We start from the raw sequence: 22,844 nt of genomic DNA on the forward strand, positions 1-22,844 counted from the left end.
AGTAAGGAAAGGCTCTATACTTTCTATTTCATTGGACTGATACTTTCTTACAGGTCTGTGCTCTCTCTCTCTCTCTCTCTCTCTCTCTCTCTCTCTCTCTCTCTCTCTCTCTCTCTCTCTCTCTCTCTCTCTCTCTCTCTCTCTCTCTCAGCCTGCTGGTCACTTCATAAGAACAACCAGTCCATCAAAGAAAATTACTTCTTTATCACATCACAGCTGAAGCTCCAGACATTAGCCGACATTTTACTGTGTTGATGTGACGTATATCCATGTCTGTGTGGCCGTGATCGTATAGTGGTTAGTACTCTCCGTCGTGGCCGCAGCAACCCCAGTTCAACTCCGGGTCATGGCAGTGGCTCCTAAAGTGTTGATGTTGTCGTCACTCATGAACCTGCTCTATCGTCAACTTGTAGACTGAAGGAATCTCAAGAAAACTCTTTTAAAATCTACCATCAGTATGTCTCTCTCTCATAGTTTATCTAGAATAAAATAGTTACTCTCTATCTATTATATGTTGTTGTTTCTGTTCACATTTATTTATGTTCCTAAATTCTATTAACATTTCAGTACAAATATTAGGGGTCCATATATCCTGCTGTGGAAAATGGACCTCGGGGTTCAGATTCTATGAGGGTCCTTTTACAATCTTACACCGGCACTGAGCCTCGATGGAGCCTCGGCCAAATGAAGCCTCATCAACCATTTTCTTTATTTTCTGACTCCACCAGATGGCGCTGTTGGTTTGATGATAGAGGCTGAAAGATTGGCAATGAAGTGTGTTTTCAAACATTTGTTGAACAGACAGCGCCATCTAGCGCCATCTGCTTGTATGGGAGACTGCCTGAGAATAGAAGGTCCTGTGAGCTTTTAATCCCCCTGGCTAGAGGGCGCTCTTGTTGCTCTTTTTCAACTCAAATTTTTAAAGGGTGCGTGACGTGAAAGGAAGTGATTAAAAGGGCATTTTTGACCTGAACCTGAGGGTTATCAGTAAGTAAACTAAAGAGCTGCACTCCCCATCAGGGAATTGAACCCCCATCTCCCACGTGACAGGTAGGGAGAATCTCCACTATACTAAGGAAGAGATGTTGCTATGCATGCTGTCGGTCAGGGTCGTAGCCAAACGTAGCATGGAGGCTGTTTTGATGTCCAGAGGTGAGCTCTGGTGATGACCTCATGATGTCACTCTCCTCTGGGCTGTATGATGTCACTCTCCTCTGGGCTGTATGATGTAACTCTCCTCTGGCCTCCATGATGTCACTCTCCTCTGTCCTCCATGATTTCACTCTCCTCTGACTTCCATGATGTCACTCTCCTCGGGCCTCCATGATGTCACTCTCCTCTGGCCTCCATGATGTCACTCTCCTCTGACCTCCATGATGTCACTCTCCTCTGACCTCCATAATGTCACTCTCCTCTGACCTCCATAATGTCACTCTCCTCGGGCCTCCATGATGTCACTCTCCTCTGGCCTCCATGATGTCACTCTCCTCTGACCTCCATGATGTCACTCTCCTCTGACCTCCATGATGTCACTCTCCTCCATGATGTCACTCTCCTCTGACCTCCACCTTCAGATCAGACTCTTCTTCTCCCACACATGATGGACACAGACAGGACAACAAACCAGAGTTGCAGCAACATGGTTGCCTGTCGTTAAAGCAATAACCAAGCAGACCCGGCGCTCCACCACACAGACAGCAATGAAAACAAGGCTCTTTAAGGAAAAGGCCAGACAGCCAGCATCTATGACAAGCTGAGCCTCTGTCATCACTAATAACTTACTGATGAGGTTTTCATCCAGTGGTGGGTAGTTTGAATCCCATCCAGAAGAAATGACAACAAGAATGTCTCTAATCCAGTAAAACATCCATTGTAGCCAACATGAAGTGTCCAGAGTCCAAAGTGTCCAATATAAAAGCCTCCAACAGTTTGAACATCCAGTCTCCAAGGTATTTCTGAACTATGTACAGTAACGTGGCCTCATATCTTATAGCACCATCTTCCTCTCCTTCATCCTCACAAACCTTTCAGCCACCTCCTTCTTATCAAGCACAACGTCTCTCTATGGAGAGCAAAGTGAGTTGAATCAGTACACATTACACTCTAGAATCATTACACTCCTATGATAATAATCTTTGTGCCTCCATTTTGTCTCTTGCTGCCGACTCGTATCGTCTCCATAATAGAGGACAGATGCTGCAATGTTTTATTTTTAAGTTTAGAGGCTTTTTTTTGTGTGAAACCAGGATTTGAATGTGAAAGAAATAAGAACCTAATCTGAAAACATTAAACCTGCAACTGAAAAAGTAACACCTACATTTTAAAAACTATATGAGTGAAACATGAAAATAAAGGATTTTATCAAAAGAATTCCAGAGCTGAATCAAAATTATATGTAAGGTGAAAAAACTTTTCATACTCATATTTTTATTTTGATTACAGAGTTTTTAATTTTTCAAAATTGAAGATCAAACCTTTAACATTCAGATTCAAAATATATTTTTTCAATCACATTTATTTTTCAAAAGAATCAGCCTTTGGACCTGGATCCAGCTGCATACAGACCGCTCCAATCAGCTGAGGTTGTTTTTACTTGGTCTCTAGAGAGACTTTAACTCTTGAACCTCTGGATCAGCAACCACCTTAAAAAGCTGAGAAGAGTTGACTTCTTTCAAAGTTTGACCTTTTGCTTCGTGGTTTGGAGGCCACTTCCACTCAACCTTAAATAATAATGTGAGTACACAGCTTTACACATTTCAAAGAAAAAAAAAACTACTTTGGGATATTCAGGGCGTAATTCTCACACAGTATATCTGCCTACAGTACAAACTCTAGTCATCACTCTTGTTATGATGGAAATGTCAGGATGAACAGATGAACTATTGAGTTATCAAGATCAAGCTGCAAATCACAAAGTCTAGAAAAACAGGGGACCTTTTGCGTGTGAAGCAAACGTGATAACCACTACACTACAGAAACTCTGCTGGAGGTTAACAGGGTCGTGTGAAAACATTTGACTACAAGCAGCAACTCAATCCAGAAGAGACTGGAACAAGAACACAGCTCCTTGGACCGCTTGGTTTCCTCACTCAGCTCATCTCACTCTGAGGGAAAAGTTGTTCTTGATGATAAAAAAGTTCTTCTGAGAACATCAGTCCTCATCACTTTCTGCTGAGGAACATAGAGAGTGAGCTACCAGCAGCTGCTCTCTGTGGAGGAGAACATCAGTCCTCACCTCCACCCTTTCTGACAGGTGAAGGTGTGTGTGTGTGTGTGTGTGTGTGTGTGTGTGTGTGTGTGTGTGTGTGTGTGTGTGTGTGTGTGTGTGTGTGTGTGTGTGTGTGTGTGTGTGTGTGTGTGTGTGTGTGTGCACGTGTGTTCCATGACACAATTGGATGTGTATTTGATGTATTTATTTGATGTTTCACATTGTGGATTTGCTGTGAGATGTGAGGTGCAAGAGGAGCTGCAGGGTGTGTGAAGGAGGAGGCACAGGTGGAGGTGCAGGAGGAGGCACAGGATTGTGGAGGAGGAGGTGCAGGAGAAGGCGCAGGAGAAGACACGGGAGGAGGTGCAGGAGGAGGCGCAGGAAGAGGCTCAGGAAGAAGCACAGGAGGGGGTGCAGGAGGAGACAGGGCAGGAGGAGGGGCAGGAGGAGGCGCAGGATTGTGCAGGAGGAGTTGCAGGAGAAGGCGCAGAAGGAGATGTAAGAGGAAGCGTAGGAAGAGGCACAGGAAGTGTACAGGAGGAGGTGCAAAATGAGGTGCAAGAGGAGGCACAGGAGGAGGTGCAGGATGTGTGTATGAGGAGGCACATAAGGAGGCGCAGGATGTGTGCAGCGGGAAGTGTAGGAGGAGGCACAACAGGAGGCGCAGGAGGAAGTGCAGGATAAGGCACAGAAGGAAGTGCAGGAGGAGGTTCAGGGGGAGGCGCAGGATGTGTGCAGGAGGAGGTGCAAGGTGTGTGAAGGAGGAGGCACAGGAGGAGGTGCAGGAGGAGGCACAGGATGTGTGCAGGAGAAGGCGCAGGATGTGTGCAGGAGGAGGTGCAGGGTGTGTGAAGGAGGAGGCACAGGAGGAGGCACAGGAGGAGGTGCAGGAGGAGGTGCAGGAGGAGGTGCAGGGGGAGGTGCAGGATGTGAGCAGGAGGAGGCGCAGGATGTATGCAGGAGGAGCTGCCGGATGTTTGTGGAAGAAGCTGCAGGATTAGGTGGAGGAGGAGGTGCAGGAGGAGGTGCAGGATTGTGGAGGAGTTGCAGGAGGAGGCACAAGAGGAGCTGCAGGATGTGTGCATGAGCTGGCACATAAGGAGGTGCAAGGTGTGTGAAGGAGGAGGCACAGGAGGAGGTGCAGGAGGAGGCACAGGATGTGTGCAGGAGAAGGCGCAGGATGTGTGCAGGAGGAGGTGCAGGGTGTGTGAAGGAGGAGGCACAGGAGGAGGCACAGGAGGAGGTGCAGGAGGAGGTGCAGGATGTGAGCAGGAGGAGGCGCAGGATGTGTGCAGGAGGAGCTGCCGGATGTTTGTGGAAGAAGCTGCAGGATTAGGTGGAGGAGGAGGTGCAGGATTGTGGAGGAGTTGCAGAAGGAGGCACAAGAGGAGCTGCAGGATGTGTGCATGAGCTGGCACATAAGGAGGCGCAGGGTGTGTGCAGCAGGAGGTGTAGGAGGAGGCACAACAGGAGGCGCAGGAGGAGGTGAAGAATGATGTGCAGGATGAGGCTCAGGAAAAGGCACAGGAGGATGCAGAGGAGAAGCTGCAGGAGGAGGCACAGGAGGAGGTACAGAAGGAGGTGGAAGAGGATCCGCAGGAAGAGGTGCAGGATTTGTGCAGGAGGAGGTTAAGGAATAGGCGCAGGATAGTTCTATGGTAGAACTAGAAGCTCCGCCCACCTCACTACAACCTCCACTGGACTCTCTCCACCTATCAAGGCCGGCTGTCACTACAGGCTCAGAGGCTCAGGTGTTTTGTTGAGCTGCTGCTGCCCCCTGTTGACCGCTGTGTGACGGTGCAGATCACTCAGTGTGACCAACACACAGCGGAGGACTCATTTCACTTTCAAGACACAATCAGTCCAACGCTCTCTGTCCATGCAGCTCACTCTCTGTGCTGAGGACACGTCCTCAGGTGATGGAGGTGAAGGTGGTGAACAGCTCCTGCTCCACTCTACACAAGCTGAAAAACTCACACACACAGGACACACAGCGTCCTCTCTGCTCTCCTCAGTGGATCTTCAGGACACACAGTGTCTTCTCTGCTCTCCTCCACCTGCAGAGAGGACGGAACACAGGAGCTATCTTGGATGTTCTGTTAAAGAAGTGATTGCAGGTGAATTCCTATGTTCTTGCAGAACGTCTCTTCAATCAAAGTTCTTGTTCCAGGACAGAAAAACTTTCCAGGGTAAAGGAGGAGTGACGGGGCAGAATATAAAGAGCTCCGTAACAATCTAATGGAAGCTCAGTAAAAATGTAGAGAACATCATTTGAATGAATTTGTAAGGTTCTATTGAGATTTACAGGAGACCTCCAAAGTATTTCAGCATTTTCATAATTTTTATGTTCTGAAGAGTCCATTTTTTTACAGTTTGGGATTTTCTTCCAGTTTGAGAGCGAGCATTGAGAAGAAGACAAACTGTCTGAGGTATCTTTCCATAAATGATTGTGAAGTGTTGTTATTTCCAGTGTTGGACAGTGTATTCATTGTACTCCATGTACACCCACCAACGACCCCTTGTATACTAGAAATGACAACAATCCACAACACACACACGCACACACACACACACACCCGTTTCAATCACCTTGTTATTTATCATCCAGATACTTCCTTTTTCCCTGAAACCTACTGAATGATACCATCTCTAACTGGAACTACAAGAATGCGTATTTATGTTTCCTGCTGCGTGTGTGTGTGTGTGTGTGTGTGTGTGTGTGTGTGTGTGTGTGTGTGTGTGTGTGTGTGTGTGTGTGTGTGTGTGTGTGTGTGTGTGTGTGTGTGTACACGCTGGTACTCCGGTCTCTTCCCACAGTCCAAAAAACCTGCACCGTGGATCCCTGAGCGAGACCTTCAGCCAAACCAGCTGCTCCCGAGGGGTCACTTTGTTAAAGAAATTGCCCTCAGGGGATTAAGATAGTGTGATACACTAGTCTCGCATTAGTAGACATCCTGGAAAGACGTCCAGCCTCTTTCCTGTGAGTTGCACTTTTGTAGCGGTGAAACTAGTTTGTTGTCTGACCTGAACTTTGCGTGTCAACATGCCGGCTCCACCCACTGTTGATCTGAAGAGGCGGGACCAAGGAAATATGTGGACCGACTTGATAGGCTTTGAGCTTTGAGGCGAGACGAGCTCAAGTCACAAGAGGAGGATTTCTTCTTTGCAATCTGGAAAAGCCCCAAGACCTGACAGAGTACCTGCTGAATGTTTGAGTACTTTTCCTGGCTCTCGGTGCTCCGGCTGAGTTTAATGTTTTCTGGTACAAGTAAGCTGGGCCAGCTTCCTAAATCACCCAAGAGGCCTTGCAAAGAAAGGTAAAGATACATCAGAGGGCTCCTCTTACAGATCAATATCCTCGCTTAAGGGAGACGTAAATATTTCAGCTATTCTCAGCTAGAGAATATGTATTCTCTGCAAGGTGGCCGTACACATGTATGACAGGATGGAAGGCTTTCTCCAAACCAGCAGAAGATGGAGGGAGCGCGTCAGAAAGGGAAGATCCTCCATGTCTCCATCAGTGGAGGAACTGGCAGGTTCTGCTGTGCTCTCTCCTCCTGTGACACCAGCAATTCCTGACCACTGGGAGGCGCTGGAGGGAGGATTTCAGAGCTTGACCTCTGCCTGACGACCTCCGTCCGTCCAAGGACACATCAGTTGCTGCTCATCAGGGTCAGAGGTCACACTAATGTGGGAGTATGTGAGCATCCACAGACGGCTTGAGGATTGACGTCACTTCTACATGTCTGCTTCAGATAAAAACATGAATCTGAATTATTCCAACAGCTCAGTGTCGTAGGCAAGAAGTCTGTTTGTAACAGGCAGTGGCACGGCCACCCTGCAGCTTGTTCATGTTTGTTTAAAAACCTGAAAATATCAACCTGTGTATTACTTCAATAGCTTAGTATTGAATGGACAATAACACAGTAGCTCTGTTTATACATGGCACCAGGCCAGCTTCATATAAAACACAGTTTCATACAATATATATAGTCGGGGTCCCTGCTCCGTCTCTCCATCAGTTTGGGGTCCTTGGCCTGGTAAACCTTGAAGACCCCTGGTTATGATACAAGCTCTAAAGTGTGTCTGATGTTGCTTCATAAAGTTTCAGTTACAATCCAGGCTGGTCAACGTTTCAATAGCAGCTGTTTGGAGCAGTTTCATATTCATATTCAGGTTCATATTTTATTTTTTAAAGTTTTAAAACTCTCATCATTTAAGTTTTTTTAAGCTTTTGGTTGTTTGTTTTATCCTCCATTACTCATTTTTGCTTGTTTTTCATTTTCATTTGTTGTTTTTTTCAAAGCGGTTTTCACAAGAGACTAGATTCCTTTTGAAAAAGACTCTGGTGTGTAAATAGAATGAAAATAAAAGAGTGTAGAAGTGGTGGAAGCAGACAGACGGTGGGTGGAGTGGAGAGTCTTTGTTTCTCCACACAGACTGAAGCTGTCAGGCCAAACATTCCAACAGGTGAAGCTCCACCCCCTCTGACTCCACCACCGACGTCAGAGCACCACACCTCCTCTCTCCGCTTATGTCACCTGGCCCCGCCCCCTTCTAATGTGAGCCCTTCTTCCCAGTGCAACCACAACACAATGTTGGTTTCAGTGTGATTCAGTGAAGCTTCAGGGAGCCGCTACAGAAGAGCTGAAGAGCCACATGTTGAACAGCTGTTCTAAGAGAAAAGTTCTTCCTCCAAATAAAGAGTCACACTTTATATTAAAGCTCCACCTTCACTTTAAAGTTCAGATTGACGTCATGAAGCAGGTTTCCAACAGGTTTTCTCAGGAATGTCCTCCTCTGGGTGTGTCAGAGCAGGAAAGAGAACTTTGTGGTTGTCAGACATCAGAGACGGACTGAGACGGACTCAGAGGGACGAAGAGAAGCTTCTTCTCTCCACAAGTTTCCTCACACATGGAAAAGTGTCTGTAAGAAGAAGAGAAGAGAGTTCAGGTGAGAATCTGTCAGCTCTTTAGAAGCTTCCACAACGGAGCAAAAGACTTTCTAACTTCTCTTTTTCTCTTTCATTCACACCATCACAAACCTCTGACAGCTGCTTTCTTCTTCTTCACCTGTTGGACAAACATTTCATCCTCCATTTAACTCCTTTCTTCACTTCTTTTCTTCTCCATGGAGAAACTCTGAAAACATTCAGCAGTGGGCGGGGCTTCACTCTGATTGGCTCATGTTTGTGTGAGTCTAAAACATTCAAACCAACACACACACACACACACACACACACACACACACACACACACACACACACACACACGACTCAATCATCTCATTATTTATCATCCAGACGCTTCATTTTTCCCTGAAACCTCCAACTGACATTAATCCTATTGATTGTTGTATTTTTCATGTTTCTATATTTTCTTCTCTCATCTTATTTCCTCTGTTTGTTCATTATTTATGCTTCTTGTTGTTCTTCTTTCTCTGTTTTGTCTCGGCTGTCGCTCTCTGATCTCAGTCTACTGAATGATACCGTCTCTAACTGGAACTACCAGGATGTGGGTTTCTGTTTCCTGCTGCACCACCCACATGATCTCCTCTGTCTGTGTGTGTGTGTGTGTGTGTGTGTGTGTGTGTGTGTGTGTGTGTGTGTGTGTGTGTGTGTGTGTGTGTGTGTGTGTGTGTGTGTGCGTGCGTGCGTGCGTGCGTGCGTGCGTGCGTGCGTGCGTGCGTGCGTGCGTGCGTGCGTGTGTGTGTGTTGAGCAGGTTGGTGTGTTTCTCTCTGTCTGACTCAACATGTGGGACGTGGATGAAGAAGACCCACCAGAGTGTGTGGACAGGTAAGAGACGTCCCCCCCTCCTGCATTCAGTCAAACAGCAAACAGAAGAAAGGACACTAAATGTAAACTCCATAGAAAGATGAAATGTAGTAAAAGTGGCTCTGCTGTATTGACACGTCTCAAGGCTCAGTGATTTCAAGTCATCCAAAGTGAGCTGAAGTGATTTCAACAGGCAGCAGAAAAAGAGCTGCAGTAAAGGACATGAGGTGCAGAGACATTCCACCGTCCCCATGATCAGTCCCAATGTGATCATGAAAGACACAAGGACAACCAGTGGAAAGGACAAATACTAGAAGATCATGTGTTGTCTTTCAGGTCAGAGTTTCTAACTCCTCTTAACCTGATCCAAGGTCAGAGCAGTGTCACCTTTCCAACAGGGAGTTTAAAGGAAGTGGACGTCTCCACATGACACTGAAGTCCAAACGTCCCACATCACTAACTTACAGTTTGGTCCACAAAGATTTGTCCAGAGACAAAGTTTGTCTCATTTTGTTCTGTATATTACCACAGGAAATAGAAATGAAACCCTCCAGACTTCAGCTTTAATTCAGTGGCTTCAACTAAAACATCCCATAACAATGTGAGGAACTAAAGGATTTGAACACAATCCCTTCATGTCAGAGGCTCAAAAGTCACTGAACCAATGAAATAAGAGCGAATCAATCCTTCATCTCTCACACTTGTTGAAAAGCCTTTGCAGGCAATGACTGGCTGAAGTTGTGAACTCATGACGTCAGCAGGCGCTCGCTGGGTTTCCTCTATTTTAATGCTCTTCCAGGCTTCACCGCAGAGCCGCTCACTTGATGTTGCTTTGTGGGCCTTTCTAATCCAAGTTTAATCTGTAAGAGGTGAAATTCAGAATACAGATTATTGTGGGAAAAGTCAGAGTCAAGATGAGATGCTACTACTTTTCCAGGAACTGTGAAACAAATGGCAGATTGGAAATGACATGAAGGTTATTGAGGTTCTTTCATCAAACATATTTTTACTGATCAATTCCTGAAAACTTTTCCAGAAGAAAATAACATTAAAGTTATTTTGTTGAAAACAGGAAATGAAATGATAAGAACCAAGTGTGATCTGTTGATCTAATACAACATTTTGACTGTGTGTGTGTGTGTGTGTGTGTGTGTGTGTGTGTGTGTGTGTGTGTGTGTGTGTGTGTGTGTGTGTGTGTGTGTGTGTGTGTGTGTGTGTGTATATAGAGGTGAGAAGCTCAGACACACAGCAGGGTCTTCAGTATCCAGCAGGTTGTCTATGAAGAGTGACCGGTCCAAAGGTTTTCTGCCAGACTTCAGTGCTGAACCTGGACCTTCAGACACAAAGTAAGAAACTCTTTCTTTTCTTTTATTTCCTCAAAACCAGAGTGAGAGAAGTTGTGCTCACTCTAAGATTCACTTCCAGTATTTTAGTACAAGAGTCCAAACTGCAAACTGACCAGCAAAGTCTGATCCTACACTCTTTCAAAATTCCTATTTTGATGATGAATCTGCTGGTTTCAGAGCCCTGGGGAACACCAGAGGAGAGGGGGATGGGGGGGATGTAAAATATTTGAACTGAATGAACTCAATGCAACTAAAGACAAATCTGTATGTTGCTTGTTGCGCTCTGTCCCAGTCCTGTCACTTCATCACTTTCTATCTTTGAACCTTCAACCTGAAGAATAGAAAGTCTCCTCCACTGAGTCTGGTTCTACAGAAAGTCTAGTCCTCTGAGTCTGGTTCTAAACTTTTCTTCCTGTTAAAATGTTTTTTCTGTCTACTGTTGCTTTTACTTTCTGTAGTGGAACAGTTGAGTTTTTTTCTCTGTAGAAGTACCTTGAGATTATTGTGGTTCTCTATGAATTGAATTGAATCAAATGGAATCGAATGGAATTGAATTGAACCAATCCAGTGATGTGATGAACAGTCTGATGGACGTCAGTCTGTAGAGGAGGGTTACATGGAGTTGGTGACACAGGCTGCACTCAGATTCAAGGAGGAGGAGGAGGAGGAGGAAGAGGAAGAGGAAGAGGAAGAGGAAGAGGAAGAGGAAGAGGAAGAGGAAGAGGAAGAGCAGGAGGAGGGTAAAATTCCAGAGTCAGCTGCAGTCAGGTGGTTGATGGTGATTCTGATGAGAGTTTCTGTTTCTGAGCTTCATTGAGGGAAACCAGACTGGAACTGTTCATACAGATTATTGTGGGAAAAGTCAGAGTCCAGATCAGATGCTACTACTTTTCCAGGAACTTTGAAACAAATGGCAGATTGGAAATGACATGAAGGTTATTGAAGTTCTTTCATCAAACATATTTTTACTGATCAATTCCTGAAAACTTTTCCAGAAGAAAATAACATTAAAGTTATTTTGTTGAAAACAGGAAATGAAATGAGAAGAACCAAGTGTGATCTGTTGATCTAATACAACGTGTGTGTGTGTGTGTGTGTGTGTGTGTGTGTGTGTGTGTGTGTGTGTGTGTGTGTGTGTGTGTGTGTGTGTGTGTGTGTGTGTGTGTGTGTGTGTGTGTGTGTGTGTGTGTGTGTGTGTGTGTGTGTGTGTGTATATAGAGGTGAGAAGCTCAGACACACAGCAGGGTCTTCAGTATCCAGCAGGTTGTCTATGAAGAGTGACCGGTCCAAAGGTTTTCTGCCAGACTTCAGTGCTGAACCTGGACCTTCAGACACAAAGTAAGAAACTCTTTCTTTTCTTTTATTTCCTTAAAAGTGAGAGAAGTTGTGCTCACTCTACGATTCACTTCCAGTATTTTAGGGAACTGAGTTTTAGTCCAGATGGAGTTTCTGGAGGATTTGAGAGGGAGATGGAGGTGACCAGGGTGTGGAGCAGTGATGCTGCAGGGTGAAGTTGGTTTGGTGGAGACGTAAAGCTGAGTGTCGTCTGCATAGCAAAGAAACTTCATGATGTATTTATGAGAAATATGGACACGTGGAGGAGATGGACAATGAAGAAGGTGGGACCAAGTACAGAGCCCTGGGGAACACCAGGGGAGAGGGGGATGGGGGGGATGTAAAAGATTTGAACTGAATGATTTATAACTTTAAAGTTATTCGACCAGAATCTATTTGGGAAACATGAAAAATGTAGGATCCAGTTTCAGTTGTTGATGTTGATCTCTGATACATTAATACCTTTTTGAATGGAATTTGTCATGGCATTCACACAAACACATAATTCCAGCATTTAAATTTAAAGGAACATACCAGTGTGTTGACCTCTTGCTGATTAATGATCAGTTTCACAACATTTAAGAATATTCTGGAGGTTCTAATCCTCTTTCTCTGAGAAAGTCCAGTCTTTTATTTTGGGCTGAATCGGTCCAATGTTGATCATTTTGCTTCAGCTTCTGCGACGCCATCTTTGATATCCCAGAAACCCTTGTGGCAGATTTCCCAAGATGATGTCAGTTAGGAAACATCAACACAGTTTGATGTTTTGTTTGTAAACATCAACTTTGGTGGGATCGATTTGGGAAACTGCAGGTTGGAAATGAGTCCAAATGAGTGTTGATGGTCTTGTTTTGGTGTTTTGGTTTATTCTCTCTGCAGAAGGGAGATGTTTTATGGAAAGTACATTTTGAAGATTGTTTTTCTGGTAGAGTGACTTTAAATGTGGAACTACAGTTTATAACTATTAAATATCCTCACAGTATTTTCACAAAGTCTGACTTAGAGAATCAAAGTCTCAGTTCTTCCATGTATCTTCCATTGTTCCAGTCAGTCTGTTCCTGATGTTGTGTTTGTTTTTAGCTCTGACTCTGGGTTTCCATCCAGCTGTGTGTCCATGAAGAGTGACCGCTCTAAGGAGGAACCCTTAACCTTTAAATGTGGAGAAGGAAGTGGTGATGAGGGGTGAGAATCAGTGTTTGTCTCAGGATTCCTCATCACACCACACAGCAGCTTTAACAAAGTCAACATGTTTCTGCAGCGTGAGCCAGCAGAGCTCCCAGCTTCTCCGTGGTGGCTCCGCCCCTCAGCATCAAAGACATCTGGACTCCACATTTATGGTGAGAACACGTCTCCATTCAACACTTTACTGTCACATCATGAGACAGAAGAAGCTGCTGTGACTTCCAGCTGAAACATGAAACAGACACTCAGCTTATTAGATCCATTCAGGTCCAAAGTGAAACAGTCCAACCTTCATCCAGCTTCCAGTCTTCACTGATGCTTGAAGTTGCTTCTGCTGGAGATCCCACATGAAGTGTGATTTGGCTTCACATGTTATCAATCCTGCTCTCTGCACTGGATTTACACTCACATCTCAATCTGGCTTCAGTTTCAGCTCAAAGTAAACTCCAGATGTTTCTCTGTTCCAGCTGCTGGAGGACAACATGGTGAGTTTCATGAAGAAGGAGCTGAAGAAGATGAAGAAGCTCCTGAGTCCAGATTACCCAGCATGCTCAGAGAGTGAGAGGGAGGATGAGGATGAAGAGCAGAGGAGCAGCAGAGAGTCATTTCTGAGGATCACCCTGGACTTCCTGAGGAGGATGAAGCAGGAGGAGCTGGCTGAGCGTCTGAGGAGCAGTAAGAGGATTTGATCTCATTTCACAGGATGGAGATGAAGCTGAAATGTTCTCAGCTGGAGCAGAAAGCAGTCAGAAACAGAGTCCATCCAGAGAACAGAGGTCATTTCCAGGTCCGACACAGAAAGTGTGAAACAGGCAGAAAGTCCAAAACAAGCAGCAGAGAAGAGGAGACACAAAGAGAGTTCCTGAACTCTGCTGCTCATGTGATGCAAACATCTGCATCAGATCAGAGGCTGTTTGGTCTCCACTGAGGAGCTGGATGGAGCTGATGGAGGAGAAACATCTCCACTAACACACTGTCATCTTCACATTCAATGTCAAACACACTCAACTCATTCCTGGTTTCTTCTTTTCAGGAGCTTCTGCTGGAGTCTGCCAACAGAAGGTGAAATGTGCCCTGAAGAAGAGGTTCCAGGTTGTGTTTGAGGGGCTCTCTAAAGCAGGAGAGGCCACCCTCCTGAAGCAGATCTACACAGAGCTCCACATCACAGAGGGAGGGACTGCAGAGGTCAATGAGGAACATGAGGTCAGACAGATTGAAACAGCATCCAGGAGAGCAGCCAGAGCAGAAAGCAGCATCAGACCAGGAGACCTCTTCAAAGCCTCACCTGGAAGATCTCCACCAATCAGAACAGTGCTGACAAAGGGAGTGGCTGGCATTGGGAAAACAGTCCTGACACAGAAGTTCACTCTGGACTGGGCTGAAGACCAAAGCAACCAGGACGTCCACTTCACATTTCCATTCACCTTCAGAGAGCTGAATGTGCTGAAGGAGAAGAAGTTCAGCTTGGTGGGACTTGTTCATCACTTCTTCACTCCAACCAAAGAAGCAGGACTCTGCAGCTTTGAAGACCTCCAGGTGCTCTTCATCTTTGACGGTCTGGATGAGTGTCGACTCCCTCTGGACTTCCAGCACCCTGAGATCCTGACTGATGTTACAGAGTCCACCTCAGTGGATGTGCTGCTGACAAACCTCATCAGGGGGAACCTGCTTCCCTCTGCTCGCCTCTGGATCACCACACGACCTGCAGCAGCCAATCACATCCCTCCTGACTGTGTCAACATGGTGACGGAGGTCCGAGGGTTCACTGACCCACAGAAGGAGGAGTACTTCAGGAGGAGGTTCAGAGAGGAGCAGCAGGCCAGCAGGATCATCTCCCACATCAAGACCTCACGAAGCCTCCACATCATGTGCCACATCCCAGTCTTCTGCTGGATCACTGCTACAGTTCTGGAGGAGGTGTTGAAGAGCAGAGAGGGAGGAGAGCTGCCCAAGACCATGACTCAGATGTACATCCACCACCTGGTGGTCCAGGCCAAAGTCAAGAAGGTCAAGTATGATGGAGGAGCTGCCACAGATCCACACTGGAGTCCAGAGAGCAGGGAGATGGTGGAGTCTCTGGGAAAACTGGCTTTTGATGAGCTGCAGAAAGGAAATCTGATCTTCTATGACTCCGACCTGACAGAGTGTGGCCTGGATCTCAGAGCAGCCTCACTGTACTCAGGAATGTTCACACAGGTCTTTAAAGAGGAGCAAGGCCTGTACCAGGACAAGGTCTTCTGCTTCATCCATCTGAGCCTTCAGGAGTTTCTGGCTGCTCTTCATGTCCATCAGACCTTCATCAGCTCTGGAATCAACCTCCTGGATAAACAACAACAAACCTCCTGGTGGTCAAAAGTGTTGAAGAAGAAAGTTAATCTCCACCGTCTCCATCAGAGAGCAGTGGACGAGGCCTTGAAGAGTCCAAATGGACACCTGGACTTGTTCCTCCGCTTCCTCCTGGGTCTTTCACTGCAGACCAATCAGAGTCTCCTCCGAGGTCTGCTGACACAGACAGGAAGTAGCTCACAGACCAATCAGAAAACAGTCCAGTACATCAAGGAGAAGCTGAGTGAGAATCTGTCTGCAGAGAGAAGCATCAATCTGTTCCACTGTCTGAATGAACTGAACGATGGTTCTCTGGTGGAGGAGATCCAACAGTCCCTGAGATCAGGACGTCTCTCCACTGATAGACTGTCTCCTGCTCAGTGGTCAGCTCTGGTCTTCATCTTACTGTCATCAGAAGACGATCTGAAGGAGTTTGACCTGAAGAAATACTCTGCTTCAGAGGAGGCTCTTCTGAAGCTGCTGCCAGTGGTCAAAGCCTCCAACAAAGCTGTGTACGTGGTTCATGAACAAATATGTAGAACTGAGTCCATGACAAACATTGAACTGGTTTTCATTGTTGGTTCTTCTTCAGGTTGAGCAGCTGTGGTCTGTCAGAGAGAAGCTGTGGAGCTCTGTCCTCAGTCCTCAGCTCTCAGTCCTCCAGTCTGACACATCTGGACCTGAGTAACAACAACCTGCAGGATTCAGGAGTGAAGCGGCTGTCGGCTGGACTGGAGAGTCCTCACTGTAAACTGGAAGCTCTCAGGTTCTGACATTATTGATCATTAAAATCCACCACTCTCTGTTCTCCTGCTCACATCTCTAGAACATCAGTAAAACATCTCAGTAGAACACTGCAGCCTCTTGATATTTTCTCCTCTATTAATCAGGAAGTAAAACTACAAAGTAAAGTTTCCAGTGTAAGTTCAGGTGGAGAGCAGCAGCTTTACTTCCTCCACTCACTGTGTTTGTGATGCTCCATGTCACAGAGTTCTGCCTCAGACTCTGACACCGACACGACTACGAGCAAGAACACCACAAGCACAGCAGCAGCAGGACACTCACTTCAGGTGTGCTCCTGTGGCTGGATGAAAATATCATCACTTAGGAGGCTGAGGATCCACCAAGGAAAGAGAGGAGGATGAGAGAGCAGAGGCAAGAGCCTCACAGTGACCAGTACTTCTTATGAAGCAACCAGTCAAATCAGTGGAGTGAAGCACAGCGACGGGACAAAATAGAATAGAATAGTTTATTCTAGTGATGGCCAGATGAAGCTTCATGAACCACTGTCTTTACTTTCTGACCCTCACACTGTGTGATTTTCTTCTTTTCATTTTAAATGAATATAATCTTAGGAATCCTACTGTCACTACTTGCTGTCTTATTATTGTGTAGAAAGGTGAATGAAATGTTGACCTCTTCTATGTCAAAAACTCTGAAATTCTTCATCCTTTATGATTAATTGTGTTAATTGTTATTATTAAACTATGAATTCAAATTCTAAATGAATAGTTTTGTACAGTATATCTTGATGAGACTGATATAAATTGGCATCATTTCCTGTTAAACAGGTGGTGCCCCGAGGTTTTCTGATGCTCATCAGATTCCATTTTTTGTTCATGATTCATGACTCCATCCATCCATTCATTTTCTCCCACTTATCCGTTTCCGGGTTGCGGGGTGGCAGCCCAAGGACTGTCACCCAGATCACAATGCACCGATTAGAACCTTTCCTGCAGGTGGTGAGCCCACGGGAAGCCCAGTGTGGGACACGAACCCACTATCTAGAGATTATGAGTCTCATGCTCTACCAACTGATTCATGACTCTTTGATCAATACTAATCAGTGGTGCCACAGTTAGTTTGAAAAAGTAATCCAAGTACTGATTACTAGTTACTCCTTTTTGCCACAAACTCACTTCTGATCACTGCCTGGCCTCCTGCTGTTAGATATTTAACCTTTGACCTTCATTGAACTATTGATCTATTTATATATTTGCACTATCTGCTCTATCTGCTCTATCCGACCTTTTAATTACCCCCCTCTGAGGCAAATAAAGTATCTGATCGATCGATTGATTGATTGAAAAAGAAAAAAAATACAAAAAGAGTTCAACATCTCTGCATTTTTGTTCTTGTTGCAATAATATGGTTTAGTGTTGACATTTCTTGGTTCCAATTCTTTTGTGTCACATAAACGCACCGTGAGAGCGAGTTGCTCTGTGATTGGCTGAGAGTGGAGAAGGGGGCGGGTCAGGTCAGACTGCATGCTCTGTGTTTGTCTGCTAGTTTGGAGGAGAGAGAACGAGCAGCCGCTTCTGTTTAATAATAAAGTGTCTTTGTAGAGAAGAAACTCATCCTGCTGGACGCCACAATAGTAATGCTACAATAGTAACGCCACAATAGTAACTCTACAATAGTAACTCTACAATAGTAACGCTACAATATTAACGCTACAATAGTAACGCTACAATAGTAACTCTACAACAGTAACGCTACATAGTAATGCTACAATAGTAATGCTATAATAGTAATGCTACAATAGTAACGCTGCAATAGTAATGTGCATGGACTTAGTATAAGAAGTAACTTTAATCTGATTACTGGTTTGGAAATACTAACACGTTTATTACAAGTGACTGGGAATCAGAATATCTAGACAACAATGTGAATAAAGCTGTAAGAAATGCAGAATTAGGAAGAAATGTTAAACAAAGAAAACAATAACAAAGATCATCTATTGATCAAAGAAGGATTAAAAGATTCTATCAAAAGGAAAAATACATGATACAGAGAATCTATAAAACAAACAACAAAAAAAGAAGCGGCAAATAAATATGTGAAATATAAAAATACTTTAACTACTACTGTGAGAATTGTCATATATTTACAAAAAATAAAAGTGGTGAAATCAAAGAAAAGAAGAATCCTATTAAAGACACATGGAATCTATTAAAGAGTGTAAAGAGAAAGACCCAGAGACATGTCATTAGTAAGGAAGAAATCATAGAAATTATTATCAAATGTAAAACCAAATCTTCAGATTGAGACTAAATGGAGATGAAACCAGTAAAGAGGGTGATTGAGTTTATCTCCAAACTACTGACACACATCTGGAACCTTTGTCTCTCCAAACTGGACAATTTCCTGACAAAAAGGCTCAAATCAAAGTGAAGTACAAAACTAGAACCAAAGAAGATTGAACAAACTCTAGGCCAATGTCTCTGCTCCCACAGTTCTCACAAACTAAACCATGAATGAATGAATGAATTGTGTCTCTCAGAAGAATGATTGTCTCCACTGTCCCCGTCTCTCCAACCAAACACTCTGTAATGAATAGAAAGAAGTAGCAGGACGTCCAGCTCCACTCCACTTCAACATCTGGAACTGAAGACATGAACAAAACATGTGGACCTCCATGTTGTCTCCTTCACGTCCAAATAAAGCCACAGTCAAACCCAGAGAAGATGATCTGAAGCTCTGAGGTCCAACAAAGTCCTCATAACAACGTCCTGTCCTCTCTGTGTCTCATTACAGCCTTTCTTCATGTCAACTCTCCGACTGTGAAGTGATCTCCTCGGCTCTGAAGTCTGACTCCTCCCATCTCAAACATCTGGACCTGAGTGAGAACCAGCTGAAGGATTCATCAGTGAAGGTTCTGTGTGCTGGACTGGAGAGTCCAAACTGTAACCTGGAGACTCTGAGGTCAGTTCACTGTCTGAAGTTAGAATGTGTTGAAGTCAAACCACTGAGAGGAGTTTAGGAGGATCCAGATGTTGGAGGACAGAGATGGACTGAGCTCTGCAGCATGTTAGTGATCAACATGTTGATGAGACTCTTCTCCTCCTGGTGGCTTCAGCTGTTTGGACTTTACATTTCTAAACTCTTCCAGTCTGAACCTTCTTCAGTCTCAATTCAATTCAATTCAATTTTTTTTGTAAAGCGCTAAATCACATCAACAAACATCTCAAAGCGCTCTTACAATGATAGAGTACAACAGGACCCAACTAAACCCTTCCAAAGCAAGCAGGTGTAACAAGCAACAGTGGCCAGGAAAAACTCCCTCGCATGGAGAGAAGTTCAAGAACTCCCTCTTCAGGAAGAAACCGTGGGGCGGACCCTAGACTCTGGAAGGACGGCCATCCGCCTTGACCGGTTGGGGGGAGAAGTACATGGGATAGGACAGGGAGAGAGAGGAAAAGAAGAGGGAGAGAGAGAGTGGCAGACAGGCCAGATAAGTACAAATACTAAGAAAAGTCTATGATGAGCGTTGGTCTGATGATGAACCAATCTCAGTCTGGAGTTTAAGGGCCGTGCCGTTGCGGTGGGGTCCCGGTGCTGTGGTGGGGTCGGGTAGTAGGACCGTCGTAACTCCACTCTGTGAGTCTCGGGTCTGATCCCCTGGATCCTGCTCTCCTCCTGTCAGGGAGAAAAAAGACGGCGGCAGTATCTGGTGGCTACAGTAATGTTGTTACACAGAGAGAAAGAAAGAAAGACAAGAAACAGAACCTCCAAATGTAGAGTTACTCCCTTTAACGGGAGAGAGAAAATCCCCTCAGCAGTCTAGGCCTAGAGCAGCTCAACTTAGTGGTCCTATTTTATTCCTAATGATAAGCTTTATCAAAGAGGAAGGTTTTTAGTCTACTCTTAAATAAAACTAATGGTGTGGGCCCTTCGGACCGAGGCTGCTAGTTGATTCCAGAGTAAAGGAGCCATATGGCTGAAACTCCTGCCTCCTGTTTTACTTTGAAGGACTTTAGGGATTACCAACAGTCCTGCATCCTCAGAGCGAAGGGCTCGTGGAGGGTGATAAACTTCTAGAAGTTTCTCGATGTAGGACGGAGCCTTCTGATGAAGAGTTTTATATGTGATCAGAAGGATCTTGAATTCTATTCTAGATTTGATTGGAAGCCAGTGTAAGGATGCTAAGACTGGAGAGATGTGCTCTCTTCTTCCAGTTCTGGTTAGTAAACGTGCAGCAGCGTTCTGCACTAGCTGTAAGGTCCTAACAGAGGAGTTTGGACATCCTGACATTAGGGAGTTACAATCATCTAATCTTGAAGTCACAAAGGCAGGAATCATTTTTTCTGCATCTTTGAAGGACAAGAAGTTTCTAATTTTTGCAATATTCCTTAGATGGAAGAAGGCTGTCCTGGAGACATGTTTAACATGGGACATAAAGGACAGATCCTGATCAAAAATAACACCCAGTTTCCTAATATCACTGTTAGAGGTTAAGGTAATATTATCTAAGGTAATCAGACTATCTGAAAAGTTATCCCTGAGCTTCTTAGGACCTACGATTATAACCTCAGTCTTGGATGTGTTGAGCATTAAGAAGTTGATAGACATCCAGGACTTAACGTCCCTGAGGCAGGACTCTAGTTTAACAAGTTGGTCGGCCTGATTGGTTTTAATTGATAAGTATAGCTGAGTATCATCTGCATAACAATGAAAGTTAATGTTGTGTTTCCTAATAATATTTCCGAGTGGTAACATATAGAGATTAAACAATATCGGTCCGAGGACGGAGCCTTGTGGTACTCCACACAGGACCCATTCATGCATTGAAGATTTGTTATTTACATGAACAAATTGAAACCGGCCAGATAAATATGATTTAAACCAGTTTAAGGCTAAGTTTTTAATGCCGACGGCATCTTCTAATCTCCTTAAAAGTACATTTTGATGGACAGTATCAAATGCGGCACTAAGGTCCAGAAGAACTAAAACAGATAGAAGACCTCTATCTGAGGCCATTAGAAGGTCATTAGTCACTTTTAGCAGTGCAGTCTCTGTACTGTGGTTCATTCTGAAGCTGGACTGAAAGTCCTCTAACAGATTATTCTCCTGCAGATAATCCTGGAGTTGTTTAGCCACTACTTGCTCCAGAACCTTTGACAGGAAAGGAAGGTTGGAGATCGGCCTGTAGTTTGAGAGAAGGCTTGTGTCTAAGTTTGGCTTCATAATGAGATGTTTAATAACTGCTAGTTTAAAGGATTGTGGCATATAGCCTATTGTTAGAGACTGGTTAATAATTGTGAGTATAGAATTATTGATTAGTGGCAGTGCCTCTTTCAGAATTCTAGTAGGAATTGGGTCCAACAGGCTAGTAGTTGGTTTAGCAGAAGAAATAAGGGAATTTAGTTTGACTAGTTGTATTTGCTGAAAGCATTCCAGATGACTGTTAGGTTTAACCAGTTCCTCTGTTATGGGGCTAACGGACGGTAAGGTTTGATGGATGTTATCCCTAAGCCTTGTCATTTTATTTTGAAAGAACTTCATGAAGTCCTCACGACATATATTGATAGGAATGGTGTGCTCAACGCTATTTGGGTTCTTGGTCAGTTTGGCTACAGTACTGAAAAGAAACCGAGGGTTGTTTTTGTTTTCCTCTATTAAGGATGAGTAGTAATTAGTTCTACTTCTACTCAGAGCTTTCTTATAAGTTTTGAAGCTATCCTTCCAGGCTATATAATCTAGGTCTGTTTTTGTTGAACGCCAAGTTCTTTCTAATCTAATCTCACTTCTTTCGCTCTTTATTCAGGTTGTTTTACTGCAGTTTGTCAGAGATCAGCTGTTCTTCTGTGGCCTCAGCTCTGAAGTCCAACCCCTCCCTCCTGAAACATCTGAAACATCTGGACCTGAGTGAGAACCCGCTGCAGGATTCAGGAGTTGAGCAGCTGTGTGGTTTTCTGGAGAGTCCACTCTGTAGTCTGGAGACTCTGAGGTCAGACTCCATGTTTGAGTTTGTGTGCAGTGAAAGTTGTGTTGACACTAAAGGTCAGACATCAGGCTGATATGAGATGATCCACACTGAGGATCTCCATGAGAAACTGAGACTTCTTCTCTGGGCTTTAGTCCTGTGACTGTGGCAGAGCCGTGTGGAGCTCCACATTTCAAAGCTTGGTAGAAGAAGCAAGGTGCTGCAGTGGAGAATTCTCCGTCAACCTCTGACACGCTCCATGTTGAGCTTCAGCTTTCAAAGCAGGCTGATCTCTCCTGGATGAAGAGTCACTGATCTCCCAGCTGGAGCTCCAAACTCTCCCTCACTCTCAAACTCTGGACTTGTTGGCTTGATGTCCAGTAACCTTGGCTGTTGACTTGTCCTCCCACTGGACACTGCTTCTGTTTGCTGTCACATCAATTCAGCTCCAAAAGACCAAAGATCACATCAGTGACAATAAGAAGCTCCTTCTTCTTTCACTTCCTCGGGGCTCCAACCTTCTTAAGAAGAAGAACTGGACAACAAGGATCAGTCTGATCAGGCTCTTCTAAATATGATCAGCTGCTCATTTCAGCTCCTGGAGCAGCCCAGCTCTCTAAAGTATTATTGCTCTGAATTGAATTAGAGGAGCTTTGACTTAAAGGCTGGGGTGGTCCGGTTCCTTAGCAGGTAGAGACCACCAAGGTTTACCAGTAGGGGGCGACACTCAAATGAGCCTTCTTATTATAAACCCATGACAAATATTCACACAGTTACTTAAAGGACCAGACCCAGACAAATATGTTTTTGTTTATAGAGCAAACACATATTTATTTACAGTAAAACACACACTACAAACTAAAGGCTTTTTTAAATGAACTATGGAGTTCAACAATTATTTTCAGAAAGAACTTTATACCAAACTAAACAACCAAACAAACACCTCAAATAATGAAAAACTCAATAAC

The 22,844-nt window shown here is 44.6% G+C and overlaps 1 protein-coding gene across 2 annotated transcripts in view; it reads left to right on the plus strand.

Annotated features, from left to right (window-relative positions):
* The window catches only part of LOC308120877 (NACHT, LRR and PYD domains-containing protein 12-like), a 344,912-nt gene that overhangs the window by 314,979 nt on the left and 7,089 nt on the right, over window positions 1–22,844 (plus strand). Inside the window, exons 4-12 of one of the 2 annotated variants that reach the window (XM_080481771.1) lie at window positions 8,930–9,003; window positions 10,209–10,328; window positions 11,547–11,666; window positions 12,744–12,845; window positions 12,922–13,000; window positions 13,313–13,520; window positions 13,879–15,682; window positions 15,763–15,936; window positions 18,708–18,875. In XM_080481771.1, the coding sequence (XP_080337897.1) occupies window positions 8,960–9,003; window positions 10,209–10,328; window positions 11,547–11,666; window positions 12,744–12,845; window positions 12,922–13,000; window positions 13,313–13,520; window positions 13,879–15,682; window positions 15,763–15,936; window positions 18,708–18,875 (2,819 nt within the window). In that variant the 5' untranslated portion in view covers window positions 8,930–8,959. Of the gene's footprint in view, window positions 1–8,929; window positions 9,004–10,208; window positions 10,329–11,546; window positions 11,667–12,743; window positions 12,846–12,921; window positions 13,001–13,312; window positions 13,521–13,878; window positions 15,683–15,762; window positions 15,937–18,707; window positions 18,876–21,717; window positions 21,901–22,844 lie in introns of both variants that reach the window. The other variant, XM_080481770.1, reaches the window with a different exon arrangement.

Source organism: Lipophrys pholis (genome assembly GCF_963383615.2).
Source record: "Lipophrys pholis genome assembly, chromosome: 15".
Lineage (NCBI taxonomy): Eukaryota > Metazoa > Chordata > Actinopteri > Blenniiformes > Blenniidae > Lipophrys > Lipophrys pholis.